The sequence below is a fragment of the Hemiscyllium ocellatum genome, chromosome 13, assembly GCF_020745735.1.
Source record: "Hemiscyllium ocellatum isolate sHemOce1 chromosome 13, sHemOce1.pat.X.cur, whole genome shotgun sequence".
Lineage (NCBI taxonomy): Eukaryota > Metazoa > Chordata > Chondrichthyes > Orectolobiformes > Hemiscylliidae > Hemiscyllium > Hemiscyllium ocellatum.
In genome coordinates this window covers 73,162,560-73,181,289 of record NC_083413.1, presented here as the reverse complement: position 1 = coordinate 73,181,289, position 18,730 = coordinate 73,162,560, and the positions used below count along the sequence as shown (strand labels likewise).

General features: G+C 44.6%; 1 protein-coding gene across 1 annotated transcript in view; it reads right to left on the bottom strand.

Annotated features, from left to right (window-relative positions):
- Nucleotides 1-14,041, bottom strand: part of LOC132821358 (vitamin K-dependent protein C-like) — a 29,592-nt gene extending 15,551 nt beyond the window's left edge. Inside the window, exons 1-3 of the mRNA XM_060833941.1 lie at nt 14,020-14,041; nt 13,232-13,392; nt 8,502-8,526 (exon numbers count right to left, since the gene is read on the bottom strand). Coding sequence (XP_060689924.1) covers nt 8,502-8,526; nt 13,232-13,392; nt 14,020-14,041 — 208 coding nt within the window. The remainder of the gene's footprint in view (nt 1-8,501; nt 8,527-13,231; nt 13,393-14,019) is intronic.
- Nucleotides 14,042-18,730: the final 4,689 nt, after the last annotated feature.

The following is an 18,730-nucleotide window of genomic DNA, read 5'->3' as shown; positions in this document are numbered from 1 at the left end:
TAAGGCTGTTTTCATTAGAGAGAAAAAGATTAAGAGGTGATTTAAAAGAGGCATACAAGATAATCAGAGGGTTAGATAGGGTGGACAGGGAGAGCCTTTTTTGTTGGATGGTGATGGCTAACACGAGGGGACATAGCTTTAAATTGAGGGGTTATTAATATAGGACAGATGTCAGAGGTGGGTTCTTTACTTAGAGAGTAGTAAGGATGTGGAATGCCCTGCCTGCAACAGTAGTAGACTCGCCAACTTTAAGGGTATTTAAATGGTCATTGGATAAACATATGGATAATAATGGAATAGTGTAGGTTAGATGGGCTTTAGATATATTTCACAGGTCAGCTCAACACAAGGGCCGCAGGGCCTGTACTGTGCTCTAATATTCTATGAGATATCGTATTATAGGTTACCTTTATTAACTCACTCACCAGCTTGCTATATTCATTAATACCGGGCTCCCGTTCATTCATTCATTCATTCATAACCCTTTACTAACCCGTTATTTACTATAACATGGTTTCATTCATTCATTCATTCATAAAACTGAGGTTGTGTAGTTCCCAAACTTAAATACAACCCTTTCAAACTCATTACTGCATTTCCACACCTTATCAGCCCTTGGTATAGCAGTGTTTACCTCTGAATAAGTGTAGCTTACAGAACAATACCATCCCCAACAAGTCTCCACGAAACATTATAATATTAATCAGTCCTTACCAACCATCTCCTGGACCTGAATAGATTAAGTTCCTGTTAAATACCTTTTAATTGGGCCATTATCCCTTTAAACGTCTCCATGAAATTGCATGAGTGAATGAAACTCATGCCTGCAATAGTACTGTAAATAAATCTCTCAACCTAGCTGCAGTTAACAGTTTTAAATCATTTATTCTTTTATAACAATTTATTTAGAGCATATAGGTCGAGTACTTTTACTAACACTTACTAATTTAAAAGACAAAAAGAACTGACACCGCTTCCCCCAACCGTGGCTTCCCACCTACAGTTGTTGACAGGGCTCTCGACAGCGTGCGGTCCATCTCCCACGCCACGACCCTCACCCCTTCGCTCTCCTCCCAGAACAAGGACAGGGACCTTCTTGTTCTCACCTTTCACCCCACCAGCCTTCACATGCAAAGAATAATCCTCTTGTCATTTTCGCCAACTCCAACACGACGCCACCACCAAACACACCTTCCCTTCCCTCCCCTTGTCTGTATTCCGCAGAGATCGTTCCCTCCGGGACAACCTAATCCACTCCTCCACTCCACATCTCCCATCACACACGGCACCTTACTATCACACCTAAAACCCCTCCCATCATACACGGCACCTTCCCATCACACCTAACACCTCTCCCATCACACACGGCACCTTCCCATCACACCTAACACCCCTCCCATCACACACGGCACCTTCCCATCACACCTAACACATCTTCCATCACACACGGCACCTTTCCATCACACCTAACACCTCTCTCATCACACACAGCACCTTCCCATCACACCTAAAACCCCTCCCATCACACACGGCACCTTCCCATCACACCTAACACCTCTCCCATCACACACGGCACCTTCCCATCACACCTAACACATCTCCCACACACACAGCACCTTCCCATCACACCTAACACATCTCCCACACACACGGCACCTTCCCATGCAATCGCAGAAGGTGCAGCACCTGCCCCTTTACCTCTTCCCTGCTCACCATCCAAGGTCCCAAACACTCATTTCAGATTAAGCAGTGTACCTCTTTCAATTTGGTCTATTGCATTCGTTGCTCCCAATGTGGTCTCCTCTATATCAGAGAGACAAAAGGCCGACTGGGTGATCGCTTTGCTGAGCACCTTCAGTCAGTACGCAATCAGGTCCAGGACTTTCTCGTGGCTTGCCACTTCAACACACAATCCTGCTCCCATGGCCACATGGCTGTCCTTGGCCTGCTGCAATATCCCAGTGAAGCTCAACGCAAACTGGAGGAACAGCATCTCAGCTTCCGACTGGGCACATTACAGCCTGCCGGTCTCAACATTGAATTCAACAAGTTCAGGTGATTATCCTATCTCAACCCTCTGTTTTCATTCTGCTCCGTAATTTTATTTCATTTATTTTTAAAATTTTTTTTCACTGTTCTGTACCTCTTATTTCTCGATTGTCTCTCTCTCTCTCGCTCCCCACTCTCTCATCACCTTTTTCCACTCCTCTTCCCCCTTTGCTACCCTTCTCCCCTGTTTTCCATTTTACTTCTGCTTCACCCATCCCCCACATATTTTGTCACATAGCACTGGCTTCAGCCTTGGTCACTCACGGCTCCTAATCTCCCTATAATCTCTCTATAATCTCTCTATGCACTGTCATTATCACCTCTTTATTGCTACCTTTACTTCTGGAGCCATGACTTACCTTCTCTCAGCTGAAAATGTGTTGCTGGAAAAGCGCAGCAGGTCAGGCAGCATCCAAGGAGCACGAGAATCAACGTTTCGGGCATAAGCCCTTCTTCAGGAATGAGGAAAGTATATCCAGCAGGCTAAGATAAAAGGTAGGGAGGAGGGGCTTGGGGGAGGGGCGTTGGAAACGCAATAGGTGAAAGGAGGTCAAGGTGAGGGTGATAGGCCGGGGTGGGGGTGGGGGCGGGGGCGGAGAGGTCAGGAAGAGGATTGCAGGTTAGGAAGGCGGTGCTGAGTTCGAGGGACTTGACTGAGTCAAGGTGGGGGGAGGGGAAATGAGGAAACTGGAGAAATCTGAGTTCATCCCTTGTGGTTGGAGGGTGCATGACATCTTCAGCACCCCTGCAGACGGAGCACAGCGTAGATACACCTGGTCACGGGCAGACGGGTCTATCCGCTCAAGGATAGGTTACCTGTTTGTGTCCTGAATGCTCTCGGTCAGATCCACCGATGTCAAGCCAGTGTTCTTCTCTGACCACTGCCTCCTGCTGGCCGACTGTCACCTACAGGATGAGCAGCGGGCTGGTAAGGGAACGTGGAAGCTGAACACAAAGCTGTTGACCCGGGGAAACAATGAGGAGCTCAGGAGGGACTACGCAGGTTGGAGAACTGTGAAGCCCCTGTTTGAGTCCCCAGTGGACTGGTGGGAAACAGTAAAAGGGAACATCAAGAGGTTCTTCACCCTCAAAGGTGTTCAGAAGATGAGAGAGAGGCAGGGAAAACTGTCCCAGCTCCTGGAAAGTATGCAGAACCTGCTACTGCTGCAGACGAAGGGGGTCGATGTCACGGAGGACCTCCAGGGGGTAAAGGGCCAGCAAGCCTCGCTGTTTGCCTCGGAGGCTTCCAAGATAATCTTCCGGTCCAGGGTCCGCTCGGCCGAGCAGGACGAGACGTGCTCACGTTTCTTCTTCCAGAAGATGCACAAAGAGAGCTCCGTGCTCAGCAGTCTGAAGGAAGAAGGTGGCTCGATAACGTCATCTCAGGCTGACGTCATGAGGAATCGCAAATCCTTCTATGCCAGTCTGTATGACGCGAAGCCAACCGACAGCACGGTCTCCCAGTCGTTCCTGTCTTCTATCACGGAGGTCTTAGACGACAGAACACGGGAGAGGCTGGACCAGCCGCTATCTCTGGACGAGCTGACCAAGGCCCTCAAGTCCTTCGAAAAGAATAAAACTCCCGGAAGTGATGGCTTACCGGTCGAGCTCTATTCTGCTCTGTGGGACTTGATTGGCCAGGACCTGCTGGAGGTGTATGTCAGTATGCTTCAGGCAGGTACCATGAATTAATCCATGAGGAAAGGCATCATCACTCTCATCGACAAGCGGAAGAGGGAAAGGGAGGAACTCAGAAATTGGAGACCAATCTCACTATTGAATGCGGATTACAAAATTCTGTCAAAGGTCATCGCCAACCGGGTCAGGTCTGCTCTGGGATCGGTGATTCACCCTGACCAAACCTGTGCTGTGCTGGGTAGGAAGATCGCTGAGAGTCTCGCTCTCCTCAGGGATATGATCGCCTACGTGCAGGACAGAGGGCTGGACACCTGCCTGATCAGCCTGGACCAGGAGAAAGCCTTCGACAGGGTATATCGCATGTATATGAGAGGTGTTCTCTCCAAAATGGGCTTTGGGGAGGGAATCTGCAATTGGATCAGACAGCTCTACACCAACATTGTCAGTGTAGTCTCAATCAATGGGTGGGAATCAGATAGCTTCCCAGTCAGATCTGGAGTCAGGCAGGGCTGCCCTCTCTATCCTGCCTTGTTTGTGTGCTGCATAGAGCCATTTGCTGAGTCCATCAGGAAGGATGCAAGCCTGAGAGGGGTGACTATTCCTGGCAGCGGGGGCCTGCAGGTTAAGGCCTCCCTGTACATGGATGACGTCACTGTTTTCTGCTCGGATCCGCTGTCCATGCACAGAGTTTTGTGCACATGTGACCAGTTTGAATGGACCTCGGGAGCCAAGGTCAACCGAGGCAAGAGCGAGGCCATGCTCTTCAAGAACTGGGCCGACCAATCCTCGATCCCCTTCACTGTCAGGACCGACCACCTGAAGGTGCTGGGTATTTGGTTCGGGGGGGGGTGCTGGGGCGTGTGCCAGGAGGAGGAGCGTATCAGCAAAGTGAGGCAGAAACTGGGCAGATGGAAGCTATGGTCGCTGTTCATCGTGGGAAAAAAACCTGGTCATCAGGGGTGAGGCACTGTCATTGCTGTTATACATGGCACAGGTCTGGTCTATTTCCAGAACCTGTGCCACTGCAGTCACCTGGGCCATCTTCCAATTTATATGGAAATCAAAGATGGACCGGGTGCAAAGAGACTCAATGTATAAAGATCTGGGCAATGGGGGAAAATATACACCCAATGCCACCCTCACCCTGATGTCCACCTTTGTGTGTGGCTGCATCAAGCTGTGCATGAATCCCCAGTACGCAAACACCAAGTGTCACTATGTACTGAGGTTCTACCTGTCCCCGGTGTTGTGAAGGATGGGCCTGGCCTCGCTGCCGTGGAATGCTCCGAGTAGTTGGACCGTTCCGTATTACCTGTCCTTTGTGGAGAAGTTTATGAAGAAAAACACCTTTGACCACAAGTCCATCAGGAAGTGGTCAGCACGTAGTGTCCTTGAGACCCTTCGGGAAAAGGAGAGGGTAGATCCTATTAAGCGGTTCCCTGAGCAGACTGTCAAAGCCATTTGGCAGAATGCCTCGTCGCCAGAACTTTCCAACAAGCACCAAGACATGGCTTGGCTGGTGGTAAGGGCTCTGCCTGTGAGATCCTTTATGTACGCCTGGACTCTCAGACGCACCGCCGTTGCCCTCGAACGGCTGCAGGGGGGACGAGACTGTCACACACCTCCTTCTGGAATGTGCCTATGCAGACGAAGTCTGGAGAGGAATGCAGTGGTGTTTGTCGAGGTTTGTCCCGAGCAGCGCCGTGACGCGGGACTCCGTGCTCTACGGTCTGTTTCCTGGGACGCACACCGAGACGAACATCAACTGTGCCTGGAGGATCATCAACTCAGTGAAGGACGCTCTCTGGGCCGTCCGAAACCTGTTGATCTTCCAGCTGAAGGAGTTGACTCCGACTGAGTGTTGCAGACTGGCACATTCCAAGGTCCAGGACTATGTGTTGAGGGATGTGCTGAAGCTTGGGGCAGCTGCCGCCAAGGCACGGTGGGGAAATACCACCATGTAACATCTGCCTGCCTAAGAAGATCAGGGGGCCAATGCAGTCATTTGGGCTCTGCTGACACCTCAGCTAAATATATAGATATATGATTGATAAATGTACAGACATGTATATATAAATGATAAATTCTGATCTCTGTATGCAAAGAAATGGATATCCTCACCCAGCTGAATTCCTCTTTACATTTCAGTGATGGACAGATAACATGGTTCATCAGAACCCTACAAAGGGAAGAACTAAAAGAAACTCGGTCTGGCCTTGAGACAAGGAGGACTGCGGGATATTGAAAATGGAACCCGTGACTTTTACAAGAATATCTCCACCTTGTACCAAATAGGAAAAAGGGACTTTGATTAAAGCCCCTAATATCTCTAACAGCCCTGGGTGGCCCATGAGAAAGGCAAGTGGGGAGCAGACATTAACTACAGACCACAGGAAAACTGGATGGACTGTCATGACATTCAGCATTGTCATGACATTGGGAAGCCTACCCCCTGCAGCACTTACACAGCCAGCAGAATTACCAAGGATCTGACTGAAACTTGCAGAACAGCAGAGAGTCAGTCTGCCAACTTTTCCACAGTCTGCAGCAAAGTGGAAAATCAGGTACTAGGCAATGCTGTAAATTCTGCTTTCTCTTTCTTGGCTGCCCAGAAAGACCCGCTGGAGGGAGGTCACAACACCGTACCAGCCGAGTGGGTTATTGTGAAAAAGACCCACAAGGAACCATTAGGCAAGAGATGAGAAGGGTGATACCAGCGCTGTCAAGGTCTGAGGAAAGGGGGCCTGGATTAATCTCTCCCACATCAACAGGCATCTCACAATACAGCAGGACCAGAGATTGACTGACCACCATGTTGTCTGATATTGCTATTCTAGCTGTGCATGCTATTTTCTCCTTTATGAAGTACATTTGCCAACAGGCTGTTCTACACCATCCCCAACTGCGAGCCATGTCCTCGCATGCCCCTGCATCATCTAAGAGACCCAAGTGGTATATTTGAGCGAGGACAGGATTGTGTGAATCTCTATGAGACATCTCAGTAAAATCAAAAGAGGGCAGGTTCAAGGCGGCAATAGAATCCCAAAATACAGTTCTTACAAACCTTGATGGGGATGGGTCTTGTTCCGTATGCTGAGGTACACACTGCTTGTAGCAAGGGCTAATAAGGTGTGGAAATGCAGTTTGGGGTTTGAAAGTGTTGCTTTTCAGTTTAGATACTACAAAACTGTGGTTATACGAATGAAGAAATGAAACTGTGCAAATTTGGATACTACAGAACTGCAGTATTAAAGTAAATACTGGGTTAGTAAAGGGTTATGAATGAATGAACAGGAACCTGCTATTAATGAATATAGTGAGTTGGTGAATGAGATTAGAGTGGTGCTGGAAAAGCCCATCAGAATGAAGGGTTTTTGCCTGAAACGTCAATTTTCCTGGTTCTTGGATGCCGCCTGACCTGCTGTGCTTTTCCAGCACTACTCTAATCATGATTCTAATCTCCAGCATCTGCAGTCCTCACTTTCACCTCGATCTGGTAAGTGAGTTAATAAAGAGAACCTATAACACAATATCTCTCTGTTAAGATTGTAAAATCACATAATCAATATGAATGTAAGTATTTGATGAAAGCTTTTGCCTAATTAAAATAATTTGGTTTTCAGTTTTATTTAAGCAGCTGAGAAAGTAATTTCACAACTATGCTTTGTGGCATTTTTGATAATGTCACATAACTCAGTTCCATTCCTCCTATTCTTATCATATGATGTATCCTTATGTGGTGGAGTGACAAATCTGTACAATACTAACACAGTTGAAAAACCTAATAATGACATTGCTGAGAACAGAAATAGCTCATTGGTAGGGAATTAGTACATCCTGCTCCCTGTTGAGAAGGAGCAGGCAGGAACAATGAGGTATGGCAAGTCACTTTGAGTTCTGTTGCTGTGCAGCTCAAAGAGCATTAAAATGAGGAATATTGAAAGGAATTGGAGGTGAGTGGAAGAATGAGATTAGACTAGCTAACTCACAAAGAGAAAGTCATGGGGACTGACTAGATAGGGATGGCCTTTTCGTTGTTCTGGAACAAATGTTATTCTATTTGCATGTCAGCAGTGGCTCAGCGGGCAGTGCGCTGATTACTAAATCAGAAGATTGTAGTTTCAAATCCTACCCCAGAGTTTGATCGCAAGATCAAGACAGATTCGATTTGATGTACTGTTGTCACATGCTCCAGAGTACAGTGAAAAGTCTTGTTTTGTGAGCAGTACAGGCAAATCATAGCAACAAAGACATACAGATTACAGGATGTTTAGGCAGAGCAAGGCCTACAGGGTTAGGGCTGCATAGGAGGTGCACAAAGCAAGATCAACATTAGATTTAAAATCAGACCGGTCCATTCAGCAGTCTAACAACAGCAGGGAAGAAGCTGATCTTGAACCTGTTGGTACTGTGTTCAAACATCTGTAGCCTCTGCCTGACTGACACATGTAATGCAGTAGTGAGTGGATGTTGGTTCAGATAGGTAACTAAAACCCCTTCTAACCCCTTAGATGGATGTGAAAGATCTCATTCTGTGGAAGACTGGTGAGTGTGACAGATGCATCCAATATCTTGGCCTATCCCTCAGCCAACATCACAAAATGATTATCTGGTCATTTCCATATTAATGTGCTAGTGGGACCTTGCTGCAACCAAATTGGCTGTCACATGTCCTATGCTACAACAGTGGCTGTGCTCCAAAATTACTTGAACGTCTATAAAGAATTTTGGGGCGTTCTTAGTCTTTTTGTAATGATTTCTTTCCTTCTTATTGTTTCGCAGGGCTATAGATAGACAGAGAACAGCTTACTTACCAACATACTTGTTCCAAAATATTAGCTGTCAAAAAGAAGTACAAAAATGGTTAGATGCATCAACAGGAAGAGATTGCAATCTCAGATGTTGTAAAATGAAATAAAGTAGCTTCCACATTGCTTGGAAAGGAATGGGGGAAGCATTAGATTGTTAATAAAAAAGCCCATTAGGTGGAAGAGTCCACTCCTCTTTCTGGTGCATTATCCCCACCTCGCACCATTTCACCATATTCCGAAATCCCCCTTCCTCATCATCATGTCTGCACCACCTTCCTGCCATATCCTTCAATCCACCATACTGCACAATTTATGTTCCCTTGGATTCCGCGCTCTCAAGGTCATTAACTTCTTTTGCAATTCCTGTAATAATTTTAAATATTATAACTGAATCACCACAAACTCCATTTATCCATTTCTTATAACCTCTGCACTCAGCATAACTTTATCTGTGCTTCTTAATGGGGTTAAACTATTGTCAAGGACATATGGTAAGTTATAATTTATGATTTTTTTTCTCCTTTTGTATATACAACAAAACCCAGGTATGAATGGTACATCTATGACTCGAGCAGTTAACCATTTCACTTTACTGTGATTAAAACTACTTGTCAAAAGATTAGCTTTTAATTCAATTTACAACGAAGACCAAATTATGCTTTTACAGGGTAAATGGCACACTCTTTACAAAATGTAAAATCTCATCCTGAGAGGTAAAGTCACCAGACATTACCAGTTTTGCCAGACATTAGGATTGCTCTCTCTGGGCTGCTCTCTCTTTAGAGTGAAATGACCACTAATGGTTTAACCTGAGGGTCACCAGACATCAGGTAACGGAAAAGGTTGAAAAGGAAAGTCCTTCATGGTAACCTTGGCTGATCAAAGCATGCTTTTGGATTACCCTGCACTGCAGACCAGCCATCCAACCAAATGAACTGTCCAACTCCCATGTACATTGCTGAAGATCATATTGGTCAGGCTAAATAGCAATTAAATTTATTTATGCACTTGAAGTTAAGCTTCCAGAGGTAAAATGGACAACAAGAATACACGAAAACAAATTCATTATTTAAAATCTTTTCTGGAAGTGATAGAGAAGTCAAATTCTTGATGGCCATTTCAAAAGTTTTTAATTGGCTTTTTGTTTGTTGTCATGTGGCTATGATTCTTCCCCCAAAGTCCAAACACACTACCTTGGTGAAGCCAAAGGATTGTGGGTTATGAAAAGGGCCATCAGATTTATATTTTGCCAAACTTTCCCCATGTCAGATCAAAGTTCTTTGGTTCTTCAGCATGTTAATTTAAGAAATCTGACTGGACCTGAATAGATCCATAGAACTTTAACTGTTAATAACATTCAACTTAAATGTGAACAGGAACCTCTTCAATATTGAAGAAACTGTTAATAGGCAAAGCCTGAAATAAGACCCACTGGGATTTTCTTTTTATACGAATCTCCTTCAGTGATTACAGCAATGATAGACAATGATTCCTGTCTACACAAGATAAATGTATATATATCATTAGCTAAATAAATTTTACCACACTGGACTCTTGTCATAAGCAGCTAACTCATAAAAGCTAAACATATCTGTTTAATCCATGACTTGAAATGTTAAAAATAAGATACATGATGGACTAATCGATCTGAAATAAAAGCAAACTACAATGGAGATTGGAAATCTAAAATAAAATTTCAAGCACTTTCTATTTTGCTGTCAGGTTGTATGTTGGAAAAAGTGTATTGGCAGACGATGGTCGAACTTCAATTGAGATTTCTGAATGAAACACTTCCTGTCCTCATTAAAGTTGCACGATCTCCAAATCCTTGCCCTTCATTTCCTATTTTATGTTCTAATTAGATTAGATTTACAGTGTGGAAACAGGCCCTTCGGCCCAACAAGTCCACACCGACCCGCCGAAGCGAAACCCACCCATACCCCTACATTTACCCCTTACCTAACACTACGGGCAATTTAGCATGGCCAATTCACCTGACCCGCACATCTTTGTGACTGTGGGAGGAAACCGGAGCACCCGGAGGAAACCCACGCTGACACGGGGAGAACGTGCAAACTCCACACAGTCAGTCGCCTGAGTCGGGAATTGAACCCGGGTCTTCAAGCGCTGTGAGGCAGCAGTGCTAACCACTGTGCCACCGTGCCGCCCACTGTTTCTTGTATTCTTCCTAGAATCTGTCAGTGGCTGGAATTTACAGTTCTGCATAATGCAGTGACAAGAAATCAGCACCTGAATCACCACACATATCTACTGTTTTAGTTTTGGATAGAATTTGAATTGTTGTTAGTGTTCACATTTTGACTGCGACAATGAGTCCTTGGTGACAAATAGCAGGAGTTCCCCCCAGACTAATTATTCCAGTGAGAGTGTTGATTGGAAACAAGTACTTCTATCATAGAACATAGAACATTACAGCATTACAGCACAGTGCAGGCCCTTCAGCCCTCAATGTTGCGCCACCCTGTGAAACCAATCTGAAGCCAATCTAACCTACATTATTCCATTCTCGTGCACGTGCCTATCCAATGACCATTTAAATGCCCATAAAGTTGGCGAGTCTACAACTGTTGTAAGCAGTGCGTTCCACACCCCTACAACTCTCTAAGTAAAGAAACTACCTCTGATATCTGTCCTATATCTATCACCCTTCAATTTGAAGCTATGCCACCTCGTGCTAGCCATCACCATCCTTGGGAAAAAGGGTCCCACTGTCCACCCTATCTAACCCTCTAATTATCATATGTCTCAATTAAGTCACAACATAATCTTTTTCTCTCCAACAAAAACAGCCTCAAGTCCCTCAAACTTTCCTCATAAAACCTTCCCTCCATACCAGGCGACATCCTAGTAAATCTCCTCTGAACCCTTTCTAAAGCTTCCACATCCTTCCTATAATGCGGTGACCAGAACTGTACACAATACTCCAAGTGTGGCCGCACCAGAGTTTTAGTATGACGGCATGATTCCGAAACTCAATCCCTCTACTAATAAAAGCTAACACACTGCATGTCCTCTCAATAACCCTATCTATCTGGTGGTAACTTTGAAGAATCTATGTACATGGACACTGCAATCGCTCTTGTTCATCTACACTAACAAGAATCTTACCATTTGCCCAGTGCTCTTCATTCCTGTTAATCCTTCCAAAGTGAATCACCTCACATTTTTCTGCATTAAACTCCATTTACCACCTCTCAGCCCACCTTGGCTTACCTATGTCCCTCTGTAACCCAAGAAGGTTTGTGAGGCATGACCTACTCTTCACAAAACTGTGTTGAGTATCCCTAATCAACTTATTCCTCTCTAGATGATTATAAATCCTAGCTCTTATAACCTTTTCTTATACTTTACCCACAACCAAAGTAAGGCTCATTCGTCTATAATTACCAGGGTTGTCTCTACTTCCCTTCTTGAACAAGGGGACAAAATTTGCTGTTTTCCAGTCTTCTGGCACTATTCCTGTAGACAATGATGACAAAGATTAAAGTCAAAGGCTCAACAATCTCCTCCCCAGCTTCTTAGAGAATCCAAGGATAAATCCCATCCGGCCCAGGAGATTTATCTATTTTCACACTTTCCAGAATTTCTAACACCTTCTCCTTGTGAACCTCAATCCCATCTAGTCCAGTAGCTGGTTTCTCAGTATTCTACTCAACAAAATTATTTTTTTCCAGTGTGAATACTGACGAAAAATATTCATTTAGCGTGAGTACATAGATTGCCCTAAACTTACTCTAGTCATTCTTTTATCCCTTACATCCCTATAGAAAGCTTTAGGGTTTTCCCTGATCCTCTCCACCAACAACTTCTCACGTCTCCTCCTTGCTTGTCTTAGCTCTCTCTTTAGGTCTTCTAACTCGCAATCACCCTAACTTTACCTAGAGGTCCTGAGGCCAACAGCAGCAAGGTTATGGCTGCCTCGGGATCACGTAAGTCAGTGCAGCTGTTGGAATACGATTTAGGTGCAGGAGGCAAGTGAGAGATGGAATCTTTGACATTACTGTTCTAATTCAGCACAATGGCTCAGTGGTTAGAACTGCTGCCTCACAGTGCCAAGGACTTCAATTCAATTCTAGCCTTGGTATCTGTGTAGAGTTTGCACATTCTCCCCATGTCGGTGTGGGTTTCTGCCGGGTGCTCTGGTTTCCTCCCGCTGTCCAAAGATGTTAAATGGATTGCACATGCTAAGATTACCCTGTAGATAAGCAGGCTAGGTGGATTAGCCATAGTAAATGTGGGTTAAAGGGAGAGGCATGGGATAATCTTCGGAAGGTTGGTGCAAACTTGAGAGGCTGGATGGCCTTCTTCTGCACTGTAGGAATTCTATGATCGGTCTGCTACTCATTTTCAAAAGCAGCATTTTTCCATTGTTAGTCTACTCCTAGCTATAGCTAGCCATAAATTACACGTCACTTGTACATGGAGATGCATGGTAGTCTTTGTTCTCACCAAATAAAAGATGACTTGTAAAATCCATTCTGAAGTAAACACTACAGCATTAAACCCATTCAACTTTACCAATACTTTGACACTGCTCTAATATTTGGACGGATATTAAATTAGGATTGGAGAAAGATTGATACCTTTCCTTTGGTCTTCTGTGTCTATGAAAGTCCATGATTGAAATAGTGCAATATTAGGAAATTTTTAATAAAATGATCACTGTTGGTGTATCATGAACCAGTACACTGAGGAGACTGCAGAATACTCACAGTTTTATCCAATGAACTGTGAATCTCGTTTGCCTCTTCAAATACGCACTTTTCTTCAAAACATTCTCTTTCCAAATTTCCAGGTTTAACCTCTTCAAACAAGAAATTAGCCCGTTTTCTAATTCTCAAGACATCACTGGCATCTTTTTCTCGTAAAAAGACTGAGAAATGAAATGAGGAATTGTATTTAATAAACTGTTGCTTGTAGGACAGAGTAGAATTTGTACTGTGGATTGTTGCATCTATACCAAAGTATAGGGTCCAGACAGTTAATGACATCATTGGTAATGGTAAAGTCATTTAAACTGGTGACTCACAAGAGGCCAGAACTGGAGGAGTGCAGACCTCTCCAAGGGTTGAGGGGTTGGAGAAGATTGCAGAGATAGGGAAGGGTCAGGCCATGTAGAGACTTGGAAACAAAAATGAGAATTTTACAATTGAAGTAGTGTCATTGAAGAAAAGTGAACACAGAGATAATGAGTGAATGAGACTTTCTGCAAGTTAGGAAGCAGAGTTTTGGATAAACTGAAGTTTGCGTAAGGTGCAAGATGGAAGACCAGCCGGGAGAACATGGAAATAATCAAATCTAGAGATAATAGAAACAGTTGAGGCAGTGACAGAGTTAAGCAATCTTACAAAGGTGGAAGTTGGTGATCTTGCTCATTTGGAAGCTTATTTTGCGGGTTATTATGGTACCAAGGGAATGAACAACATCAAGACCATCTCTACCCAGTTCAGGGTGCCACTTGTACAAAAACAATGTAGATTCACACAAGGTAATTCTTCACCTGCATGAGGCCAGTACGCCATTTGTCCCAAGATTGGGTACTGTGTGCACAAAGGCAGTGTGTAGTCCACACCTATGAATACTCCCACTGTATCAAGACAATGTACCGTTTGTATGAGGATAATTTGTTTTCTATATTAAGAGTAAGTGCCATGTATGCAACACAATAAATATTAATGTCTCTCACTGACCTGAGGACCTGGACCCTTTCATGTAACATGCAGCCATGAGAAATATTAAGCACCAGATCTTCTTCATTCTTCAAGCTCTCGCCTGCAATGGGAAAGGAATATGTCATGCGGTATGGGATAACTACTAATCAGGTAATGCCTTAAAGATTTCTGTCCTTGCTCTTCAATGTTTCAACAAATGTACCCATCTCTTCTGAGCCTGTGTATTTCTATAGTTTCTTTTACATTACCACATATTGTTGTTACAGATTTCTTGTTTATTATTGCAAACTCATGAGTTTTATCCTCACATCACAACGAATCCAAACTCAAAATCAGTTCAAAAAACATATTTGCCAAACAAATATGTCAACATTAGAAAAATGTATGACTTACCCCCTTTGCAGGTTTGTTTTGGTTATCTTGTGCATTGATTTTCTGATTGTGAAATTCCAAGAGGTTCCCCAATGGTTTGAAGGTTTGATGACAGCTGATATTCCTCTGAGAACATCAGTCTGTCTTGCGGTATGACTGACCTTGTGTAACTCCATATCCAGAGATGTTGGCCACAGATTGCAGCATTTATGGATGCAAGACAGCAACCTACTGTATTAGTTGAGTGTTCCCATGAAGGGCACTAGCACCTTACAGAGAGTAACCAGTCTCCTTTCCATGGACACGAGGCCATCTTCAGAACTAAATGCTGAAATGATGTGACATACCTGAAGCCCCTTTCAACAGTGGCTCTCAAAGACAAGGTGGTGACTCTCTGATCTTCCAATGGCAGCAGCTTGGAACAATATACAATCAAGTCTATAGCGAGCTTATGTTACACAATCTGACATGAATGCTCAGGTATTGCATATGACTTGTGCAATAAGGCTTGATATGAGTCTTTATTGAGGTCATGATTCAATATAAGAACTGACATACATCCCACTCTGTGATTCAGTCTGACAGTATTTTGTTCACATTTCATACATCATCAATCTACTTTGATCTCTACATTTCATGTACACGAACTCCCAATACATCAATATACACATTAAGAAAGAACAAATGAAGCCAAGATACTGCACTTAGTTAAACTCAATCTCTACTGATCATGCAGATACCATGGTCAGATGATCCATTTAAGCTTTTCCAATCACTTTTATGCTGCGGATTAAAGAGCTTTCTAAGTTGCTTGAATTCCTCACCATCAAATGACCCCCTTCTATCTACTACAGGAATTTACTGCAGCTATACTAACTGCTGTGTACATACCGCCACAAGTAAAGGTTAGGGAAGCTCTGGATGTGCTGTATTCCACCACTAACATCTTGGAGACGGAACATCCTGAGGCTCTGTTTATTGTAACTGGCGACTTCAATTAAGCCAATCCAGGGAAGGTGTTGCCCAAGGACCACCAGAATATTACCTGCCCCACCAGGGGCCCGAATATTTTAGACCACTGCTACACCACTGTGAAAGATGCCTATTGCTCCATCCCCCGCTCACATTTCAGGAACTCAGACCACAAGGCCGTGTTTCTTCTCGCGGTTTACAGGCAAAAGCTCAACCAGGAGACCCTCTTGCAGATACAGGTCTCGTGCTGGTCAGAGGAGGCAAAGGATCAACTCTGGCGCTGTCTGGAATTGTCTGATTGGGCCATGTTCAAACAGTCCGCAGGTACCTTGGACAAGTACGCCACCACCGTTACAGACTTTATCAGCAAGTGTGTGGAGGACTGCATACCGAGGAAGTCGATCCCTGTGTTCCCCAACAGGAAACTCTGGATGAATCAGGACATACAGAACCTGCTAAAAACCAGATGTGAGGCCTTCAGATCAGGAGACCCACTCAAATAAAAGGAATCCAAGTATGACCTTCACAGAGCCATTAAGATAGCCAAGGACAAATACTGATCCAAACTAGAGATCCAGACAGACACCCAGCAACTATGGCAAGAACTGGATGACATCACAGGTTCTAAAAAGAGACAGTGCAAAATAGCAGATGATGACATATCCCTCCTGGATAGTCTGAACACCTTCTATGCTCACTTTGAGCAGAATTTCGGGGGAGAGGTAACACTCATTCCGACTAGTCCTGACGAACCTAACTCAACAGTCACTGCATCAGAGGTCAGATCAGTTTCCCTTCATGTGAATCCAATGAAAGCAATAGGACTAGATGGAGTACCAGGCCGTGCACTCAGAGCATGTGCAGATCAACTGGCAGAGGTCTTCTTGGACACCTTCAACCTCTCCTGCAGCAGGCCACTGAGCCTGCCTGTTTCAAGAGGGCCAACATCATCCCTCTGCCTAAGAAGGCTATTGCAGCATGTCTTAATGACTATCCCATTGTCATAAAGTGCTTTGGAAGGCTGGATATGGCATTCATCAACTCCAGCCTCCCCACTATTCTTGACCAAATCCAATTTGCCTATCAGACCAACAGATCCATGTCGGATGCCATATCACTTGCCCTTCACTCTTCCCTAGAATACCTTGACACCAAGAACAGCTATGTAAGAATCCTACTCATTGACTACAGCCTTCAACACTATTATCCCCTTGAGACTGATTACTAAACTTAGTGATCTCAGACTAAACCCCACTCTCTGCAACTGGATCCTCAGTTTCCTGACCCACAGGCCACAATCAGTGAAGATTGGGGACAATATTTCATCCTTGCTACACTCAACACTGGAGCCCCCCCTCCAGGGGTGCGTACTCGGCCCCCTATGTACTCACTATGTATACCCATGACTGCATCGCCAAATACCAGACTAATGCCATTTACAAGTTCGCTAATGACACCACAATAGGTGGCGACGAAACAGATTACAGATGGGAGGTGGAAGACCTGGAAAATTGGTGCACTGAGAACAACCTAGCTCTCAATGCCAGCAAAACTAAAGAACTCTTTATTGACTTCTGACGCGATGTTACTCATGCCCCCCTACACATTAACAGCACAGAGGTGGAACGAGTGGAGAGTGTCAAGCTCATGGGAGTGGTCATCCACAACAAGCTTTCTTGGGCCGTTCATGTGGACGCATTGGTTACAAAGGCCCAACAACGTCTCTTCCTCCTCAGGCACTCAGGAAATTTGGCATGACGGCAAATACTCTACCAACTTTTATGGTGTGCCGAGAGCATTCTGTCTGGATGTATCACTACCTGGTATGGCAACTGTACCAGAGAGCAGTGAACCCGGCCCGGACAATCACAAAGGCCATCGTCCCATCTGTAGAATCCATCTACCAGGCCCGCTGTCAAAGAAAGGCCACCAGCATTCTCAAAGATCCATCCCACCCTGGCAATGTTTTTCGACAACCTCTACCATCGGGGAGAAGGTACAGAAGCCTGAACACGCACCAGCCGGTTTCGTAACAGTTTCTACCCAATTGTTGTGAGAATACTGAACTTACTCACAATCTCTTAACATTTGCCTTTACGTGTGTTTTTGTTTTTGCTGTTGTTTATCTATTATTTACTATTGATGCTACTTAACTTTGTGATCTGCCTGTATTGCTCGCAAGACAAAGCTTTTCACTGGGCTTCGGTACACGTGACAATAAATTCAATTCAATTCAATAGAGTCCCCTGAAGTTCTGTCTTGTGACCTTACCCTCTGTTGAATTAACAACTATGGATTTTTTATCCCCATGCCTTACCTCCTGCAATCTGTTTTATGTATGAGCCTCCATGTGCATATCCTTCCACTAACAAAGCTTGCATCCGAGTTGGGGTTTGAGAGAGTCACATCAAGTGATGGCACATTTTTCAAGATCAGCCACACCATTCCCTCTCCGCACCAGACATAACTCCATGTGTGGACACTTACATTAGTCATAGAGACGTACAGCATGGAAACAGACCCTTCAGTCCAACCCATCCATGCCAACCAGATATCCCAACCCAATCTAGTCCCACCTGCCAGCACCCGGCCCATATCCCTCCAAACCCTTCCTATTCATATACCCATCCAAATGCCTCTTAAATGTTGCAATTGTACCAGCCTCCACCACATCCTCTGGCAGCTCATTCCATACATGTACCACCCTCTGCATGAAAATGTTGCCCCTTAAGTCTCTTTTATATCTTTCCCCTCTCACCCTAAACCTATGCCCTCTAGTTCTGGACTCCCCGACCCCAGGGAAAAGACTTTGCCTGTTTACCCTATCCATACTCCTCATAATTTTGTAAACCTCTATAAGGTCACCCCTCAGCCTCCAATGCTCCAGGGAAAACAGCCCCAGCCTGTTCAGCCTCTCCCTGTAGCTCAGATCCTCCAATCCTGGCAACATCCTTGTAAATCTTTTCTGAACCCTTTTAAGTTTCACAACATCTTTCCGATAGGAAGGAGACCAGAATTGCACGCAATATTCCAACAGTGGCCTAACCAACGTCCTGTACAGCTGCAACATGACCTCCCAACTGCTGTACTCAATACTCTGACCAATAATGGAAAGCATTCCAAACACCTTCTTCACTATCCTATCTACCTGTGACTCCACTTTCAAGGAGCTATGAACCTGCACGCTAAGGTCTC